An 8,837-nucleotide genomic window follows, 5' to 3' on the forward strand; every position below is an offset into this window, starting at 1 on the left:
CTAATTACAAATTTCAACTATTTAATTGGTATCGGTGTTTGCCAAGATCTCAAATTGTAGCTAAATACTAAGTATTTAGCGACTCCAAAGGAAAAGTAAAGAACCGGTGTGAGCTAATAGCTTAGTAAAAATCCTCATATATACACCAGCATAAATAATTTAAAATTAGAAAATTATAAATAATTGTTATCAGAGTAGACACAAATACCATAAATCATATACAAACCATCCAACATCGCTCATATAACCGGCACACGCGCATGCATATTATATCATTGGACAATCATTATTTTGAAAAGTGATGTAGCATATATTATCAAAGAAATATTTCTATTTAATAATAGTTTTAAATAACTTATCTTTTATTTTTCACTAACAGGATTCAGATCCGACAATAGTTAACATTTTGTTTTTTAGACTAACCATGGTCATGCTCTTGCCTATGACTAGCAAACCAACATACCATATTCCTACTCATAAAGTGGCTATCCACAATGCATGTTCCTACCCATGATTAGAGTTTGATGGCAAACAAAATGGACCGGCGCGCAAGAAGCGGCATCCCTTCTCCGTCCCGTCCGGCAGCTCCCCTTGACTCCTCAAGCGTGGTCACCCTTGGGGCGAATTTGAACCACAACAGAGTTGATCATGGGATGGGCTTGGGCACAGAAAAGGCCAAATTTTAAATAGGCTCGACCCTAAGCCTAATTATAAATGAATAGATTTTATACCTGAGGCTCGGCCCATGATCAGCTTTCCCCGTAATGAGGCTATCCACGGTGCCATTTTTCTGCCTATGGTAAAGTTATCCATAATACTATATTCTTGCCTTTGATGATGCTATCTGCATTATTGTGGCTAGTCCAAAAATCGCTTTTCTCTACTATCAGGTTATTTAATACAAGTTATATACAATTTAATAATATATTTCTTTTGAAACTTCAAAGAAACCAGCATCCTACTCTGAGCAATGGAAAATCATCAATGTTTGACGCATATATATATATATATATATATATACATATATATATATATATATATGTATATATATATATATATATATATGTATATATATATATATATACTGACAATCATGAGAGGAACATAAATCATATCCAATGCAAAACTAAAAATTCTTGATACATGATACATAAAGTCATATCTATAAATTTTCATTAAATCAGAAACAAGTTTTCAACATGTAGAGCTTTCGGAAAAATGTTCCAAAATGATGTTCTTCCGGATGAACATCTAAATAATTCTTCTCATTTGTTCTATGAATCTAGGGCTGGAAATGGGCTCAAGATAATATGAAGCCCAACAGGCCGACCAGGCTATGGACTAGGCCTAAAAATTTTGGGCCGAGTTCAAATTTAATTACAGAACCTATTTATTTTTCGGGCCGGGCTTGGGTATATCATTGGCCCAACCTGGGGCCAGGCCCAAGCCCAAGACTGATTAGTCCGATTGGGCTGGCCCAATCGGGCTGGGCTGAGTTTGGGCCTGAGTTTTTAAAAAAATTTCAGGCCCAGACTTAGTACGAACACATTCAAAAAGATCAAAAAAAACAATACATTCCGAAACACTCTACACAGTTCCCTCTCCTCGATCCACAATGCACTTTTAGAATGATTAGCCACATACAAGGTCCTCAGTTCGCGGCCCCATTAGCCTCTCTATATAGATGTGTGGCCTGAAAAGCCGCGTTACTATTAATTATGGCCCGGATGTCTCGGAGCAGAGATATCTCGGATATCTCCGACCATGGCCGTCCTGTCCCATTCTTGTGAGGAATCCGGACTCTAATTGGGGTAAGACTTTGAGACCTGTTCATGTTTTGGAAATTTTGTTCTCTCCTTGAAAAGGAGATCAGTGACTGCTACCAAACCAATGGAGACATCAACAGCGCTTAAAATAATGGCTGTTATCAAGTTCTCGGCCCTCTCCATTATGCTGTACGTATATCGACTAACAAAACGAAAATGGCCATTACAAATTGTAATTTATATATTTAACATTATAAAAGCCTATTGTAGAACAAATAATCATAGTCATATTCATTTTTATTGTTTCTACCTAAATAAAATAGTAATTCATTTCAAAATTGTTAACCAAATTTTCTTCCAAACAGGATTATACATTCTCGATCATAATATTTTTTTGTTAAATAACAGTGATTTGAAAAAGAATGCTGCCATTCTTCTCTTACTATCTGTTATTTTTTCACTATAATAGCCATTGTCATAATTATTATTTAATATTAAAAATTAATACCGCCAGGACAAATAATGACAGTATTATGGTAAACAAAGCAAGGATTAGACCAGAGATTGGCTATTAGCTTTGTACCTTACCAAAAAATAACAAAATACATAATTGAGAAATGCATCATTCATATTTAAAAAATTTCGCTAAACATAGATTTTGGATATCTTGAAAAAGTGGTTGCTAAGAAGAATCCATTATGACAACATCATGGTGCCGTTATAGTTGTCACTATCTCCATATGACAACCTATAGAAATAAAAAAGACAATCCAAAGATGCCCTGGAAGTTGAATCTGTCACAATGGTGAAGTATCTGGAGACATGTTTGGACTTCCTTCAGGTTTAACCAACATGCGAAAAATTATCCAACACCTTGCATTAAGATAACTAGCCTCTCAAGCTTTAGCAACTGTATAGCACAACTCAAAGTAGGACTAATCAAGGAGTAACACATCGACGTGAGAAATGAGAGGAGAAAAACAGTGCTGCCTAGATGCTTGAATGTTCTTTTAGATTTGTCTGATGCTGGGTTTTGTACTTTGAGATGACAAATTGCCAAAATTGTTGTCCAAGTTAGCTCACTGTGTTAATATTATCTGACTTCGCAACCTGCCTCTGTTGACAAACAGTACACCAAATCAAACTGAACTGAACCTGGAAATATCAGGCAACCATGGATAATGGCATATTTAGCAGTCAATACATGCCCTCAATCAATTTTTGTAATTAAAATTTTCAATGAAGTTATTTCTCTGTGCTTTTTACACACTTCAATTGAAAAAACTTCAACTACTCATTTGCTAAATGACTCCCAAAGCACACCAAGATCAACATTGCCTCCAGAGAGAACGACTCCGATTTTGTTGCAATTCTTCCAATCAGGATTTTGTTGGAACCGATCAGAAAGAACAGCAGCAAGACCGATGGCCCCACTAGGCTCCACAGCCACCTTCAGAATCTCATAGCACAATCTCATGACTTCTACAATCTTCTCATCATCTACAGTGATGATATCATCCACTAAATCCCGCAGCACCGGCCTAAAACAGATAGATCAATAACTCTGTAAATATTTAAAAAGAAGTTGATGAACCAACAAATGTGGAACATTAGATATAGGTTAATAATAAGCTGGGTAGACAATTTATCAATGGTTTAAACTCGGAACTTTGAGAACACAAATTTACAATAAGGGGTAAATCCACCTCTCATATATTAGGAAAAGGACTACCAACATAAGAAACTTAAAACCACTTTAGGCATTTGCTGACACAAAAGGAAAAAAATAAACATGTTACATAGTTGAGTTCTAGGCAATAAAATTGTCCTGGCAAAGTTTTCAATACCGTGGGATGTAGGTATCCTAGTTTCTCCATAAAATGCGATTATCCGCTGTCTCACCCCATGTTGGCAACCGTCCTGGTCAAGCATCCTGATAGGCCCTCCTTCTCTCTCCCATTCTTATTTCCTATATTTTTATCTTTATTTGTTTTTGTTTTTCCTTCTCCCTATCCTTTTTGTTTTTCCTTCTCCCTTCTTTCTACCTCTTTTCTTCTTCTTTATTTCCCTTCTTTCTTTCCTTCCATTCTTTCTTTTCTTCTCCCTTCTTTTCTTTTTTCCTCCTATCCCTTCTTCTTTCTTTCCCTTCTTTCCTTCCTGCCTTTCCTTTTCTTCTCTCTTCCTTTCTTTGCTTTTTCTGTTGGAATTTAAATGAGTTTTAAAATTTTAAAGAGGTGTTAATAAAAAAGATTTGTAACTCACAAAATTTTATAAAAAATGTTGTAACCCCTAGGTGTTTCAAATTCTATTTGGAAGTTTCGAAACTTTCCATCATCTCTCATTATGGCCTTAATGAGGCCATAAGTATTTAACCATTATGGTTGAGTTACAAAAGGTCTATATATATAAGATCCATTCCTTGCACCAAAATATAATACACACTACGTCTTCTTCTTGCTCTCATAATATATCCCTACCACCATTCTCACTTATATAATTACATATATTATTTTATATTTTGAGCAACCGATATAGACTAGGTAACTTGCCTACTACAGACGTGCACTATAGATTAGGTCCGCTGTGAGCTGTTCGGGTTATATTTTGGAGCCGTCGCTGACCGACAATACTCGCATGTGGGGAGGCAACAATGGATTTAGGATAGTGCGTCTCTTGGCGTGCCTCCTACACGGCTACATCTCACAAGCCGGATATTTTCTTACTACTATTTTATTACAATTATTATTTTTTATTTTATTTAAATATTTTCTTAAGCATATTACTAGATCAACAAAGTATCTTGAAGATCTAAGAAACAAAGTATCATCTCTAGGAGTACTATGGAGTCAGAATTTATAGCTTTAGATACGACTTGCTCTGAGGCTGAGTGGATTAAGAACCTGATACTTGACATGCTCTAGTTAATAAACCCATCCATGTCATTTTCATATATTGTGATAATAAGACAGTAATCGAGTTAGTAAAATTGGCACATACTAATAAGAAAATGAATAGCCATTTGCAAGTGAGGTATAAATCAGTTAAAAGTTTATTGAATAAGAATATTGTGTTTTTGAAATTCGTAAAGTTTAATAAAAATATAGCTGATCAGCTGACCAAAGTTCTTTCTAAAAGAGCTGTCATAGATTTGTCGAGAGGGATGGGCTTAAGCCCACGAGGGAGTCACCTAGGGAGGTAACCTAACCTTTGTGATTGAAGATCCGATGAAGAAGGTTCAATAGATAGATACAATCCATATTGCATTACTCATTTCAGAAATACTTTTCAGAAGAGAGTCTCTTGTTCATCTCTATGGCAATAGTGTTTTGATATGTAACGTTAAGGAAGGGTATTACCCTAAATGAGCCCAAGGTAGGCATACTCCTATGGGATACAGGTCATATGTATTCTTGTAGGACTTACCTAAATGAGAGTTGTCGTGAGGCCGTGACTGTGAAAATTGGGTTGTTTTCTAATAACTCTCATGAGAATCAAAATTCAGTGCATGGCCATAAATAGCGCAAACCTGCACGTGGTCTATATTAATACTATATGTGTGGCATATTAAAATCTGGTCCAAAGGCACTAGTTCAAGACTTAGTTCACTATGATTCTTCAGGTTAAAACAGTCAACAGAAAGTGTAGGTTCAAGTCCGAGGAAACCTGCAACCATTGCATAGTATAAAGTTGCCTGAATTTGTATATATATATGTGTGTGTGTGTGTGTGTGTGTGATTTTATAAAGTTTTGAAACTTACGGGGACTATTAGAATTTGAATGAGTTTTAAAATTTTAAACAGGTGTTAATAAAAAATATTTGTAATCCACAAAATTTTAAAAGAATTGTTGTAACCCCTAGGTGTTTCAAATTCTATTTGGAAGTTTCAAAACTTTCCATTATCTCCCATTATGGCCTTAATGAGGAGGCCATAAGTATTCAACCATTAGGGTTGAGTTACAAAAGGTCTATATATATAAGAGCCATTCTTTGCACCAAAATATAATACACACTAAGTCTTTTTCTTGCTCTCATAATCTCTCTATACCACCATTCCTCTTATACAATTACATATATTATTTTATATTTTGGGCAACCGATATAGACTAGGTAACTTCCCTACTATAGACGTGCATTATAGATTAGGTTGATTGTGAGCTGTTCAAATTGTATCTTAAAGTTGTCGCTGACCGCTAATACCCACAAGTGGGGAGGCAACAACGGCTTTAGGATAGTGCATCTTTTGGCATGCCTCTCACAGCTCAAAGGCCAAATATTTTCTTGCTAATATTTTATTACAATTGTTAAAATTTTTTTATGTAATTTAAATATTTTATTAAGCATATTACTAGATGAACATTTTCTTCATCTTTATTTCCTTCTTTTCTTTCTTTCATTTTTCTTCTTATTTTTCCCTTTTTCCTTCTTTTCTTCCTTTCTTTAGTCTTCTTTTCTCTTCCTTTCTTTCCTTCTTTTTTCTTCTTCTCGCCTTCCTTCTTTCCTCTTTCTTCTTTCTTTTCCAAAACATGAGCAGGTCTCAAAGTCTTGCCCCTACCAGAGTCCCGTTTCCTCACAAGAATGGGACAGGATGGCCCCTATCCCCTCGTGACCTAAAATCTTGTATCCTGGCGCCATATGTTTATACTTGAATTCAGGCTTTTGAAACAACAACTTGAACAAAAATGATACAAATGAATGGCCATCCATGGACATTCGAGTCAAAAAAAAGGTAGATCCTTCTAAGAAATTTTCTATAATAAAATAGTTACATACATGACAACGTCTATAGTCCATAGCAAGGTCACTCGACGTAAGTATGGACCTTCCCCAAAGACTTATAATTTGGAATATCAATAAACAGCCAATTTCTCCAATAACTACACCAAAGAGCATTTGTATCATATAATATGTTATGCAAACTTTTGGCCAGGGTGCATACATGTTTGCTATTGTGATGGTGGGGTGACTAAAAATATTAGAAGGATTAAAAATAGATAAATGTAAGATGGCTCAAGATATAATACTGACTGATCATTTAAAGTTCCAGCTGAAACTTAAGAACTCATGTGATGTTTCCATTTACCAAGTCAGATCTCCAAGAAAAGCTCGAAGCCCATCAGCAATGGTGTTGGTCTCTGGTAGCGTCACAATTTTTCCTGCTACCTTTGATCGAGCTACATCATCAGCACCCTTTGGCTCGGCAGCCAAAATACAAATAGAAGGGTTGATTGTCTTTGCAGCCAATGTCACACTGGAGATCAACCCTCCACCTGTACTTAAAGTTTCAAAAAAGTCCTTTCGATTGTACAAACCACTAATTGGGACTATAATTGTGTCAATATCTCGGACTTTTTCTAGCAACTCTAATGAAATGGTGCCCTGCCCGCTGTTAAACATATACATATAACATGTCACCCATAGTGCATATAAAATAGACCAATAAAGTACCATTTTAAGAGGAAAACATAGCTACTGGCATGGTATGATAATCAGAAACTGGATCATTATAAGTTTAGGAGCATTTAATTTATGATGCAAGAAAGGTGAGATAAGTGGGCACAGAGGATATGGTAGGTTCTGATGTTGCTACATGGCTAACAAAAAAAGGTAATACAAAACATTTTTGTTCTATGTTTATATATATATATATATATATATATATATATATATATATATATATATATATATATATATATATATATATATAAAGAAGTCCACTTGCTGAAAGATTTCTAGCGAGGAATCCTCCGATGTTTGAGTCAGTATAGATCTAAAGCAACAATAGAAAAAAGAGAGAATGAGAGTGGGAGGTGCTCGAGAGAAAGATGGAACTTAAGCGTGCTTATTTGAGAATCCCTCGGTTACTTCTATATATAGAAATGGGTGAGTATCCATTACTTATTCATTAGGAAGCACAATAATTGCACAGTACCGAATACCCATGATGTTAATTGTGTTTTTATGGCCAGATTGAGTCGACCGTTGTTGAGACCATAAGTGTGGCCCTTTTAATGATCCTTGGCGTCACTCCACATCTAATCCGACTAAAATAGAATATCGGTTTGTACCGAAGTCATTCACTTCAGCCAAGGTTGAGACCAGAGAGATCAGCAATATTCTTCCCATCACAATCAATACAAAGAAGAAATCAGCACTCTGTTTCGGTATATCCTCTTTCCGACATCCCCTTGAGATTCTGGAGTCGAAGGCCCACCTCTTTCTATGATTATATATTGAAAGTTGATGCAATATCCAATTGCAAAATCTTTAGTGTCTTTGATTGATCTCCAGAAATTGACTAAATGCTGCTGAATAAGCTGTATGATGTGGTATATTGCGAGTCCTGGATTTATTCCTATGATTATCTGCTGAAAGTTATGCAATATCCAATTGTAAAATCTTTAGTGTCTTGGATTGATCTCCAGAAATTGACTAAATGCTGTTGAATAGGCTGTATGATGTGGTATATTGCGAGTCCTGGATTTTGTTTTGCTATTCCTATGATTATCTGCTGAAAGTTGATTCAATATCCAATTGCAAAATCTTTAGTGTCTTGAATTGATCTTCAGAAATTAACTAAATGCTGTTGAATAAGCTGCATGATGTGGTGTATATTGCGAGGCCTGAATTTTGTTTTGCTATTCATATGATCATCTACTAAAAGTTTGAATTTTTGATCATGTCACTAAGTACATGGCAAACTTTTAGTTAAACATGCATTTCTAAGCTTGAAGGACAGTGCAGAATGTGAAGTTGGACAGCAAGGATGTGTAATGAGTGATTTGCATAGTTCTTGTGTCATGCAAATTCATGCAAGGAGGAAAAATATCATACGTGAAAGGAATCTCAAGCAATCTTGTCTTCCTAATCTGTGGAAATGGCAAATGTGTGAATTATTGCTAATTATTGATTAATAAATAGATGGGAAATTCAAACAATAAAGTAGGCAAAATTGAACAGTATGTATACAAGATGCCTCCAAGCATATCAAATGTATGTATTCTTAACTATTTTAGGGATAAAGTTTATTGAGAATAGTGCTATTCAGATTTCTAACCCGATATATTATCACA

The 8,837-nt window shown here is 35.3% G+C and overlaps 1 protein-coding gene across 1 annotated transcript; it reads right to left on the minus strand.

Moving 5' to 3' along the window:
* Positions 1-2,953: 2,953 nt before the first annotated feature.
* Positions 2,954-7,302, minus strand: LOC113463456 (serine racemase-like). The gene is made up of 2 exons (XM_039117756.3): positions 6,848-7,302; positions 2,954-3,307 (listed from the first exon to the last, which is right to left on the minus strand). Exons 1-2 carry the CDS (start codon positions 7,213-7,215, stop codon positions 3,061-3,063), a joined length of 615 nt encoding a protein of 204 aa, XP_038973684.2. The 5' UTR covers positions 7,216-7,302; the 3' UTR covers positions 2,954-3,060.
* Positions 7,303-8,837: the final 1,535 nt, after the last annotated feature.

The sequence above is a fragment of the Phoenix dactylifera genome, chromosome 3 (assembly GCF_051530095.1).
Source record: "Phoenix dactylifera cultivar Ajwa chromosome 3, Ajwa_hap1_PhDact_Kaust_v1.1, whole genome shotgun sequence".
Lineage (NCBI taxonomy): Eukaryota > Viridiplantae > Streptophyta > Magnoliopsida > Arecales > Arecaceae > Phoenix > Phoenix dactylifera.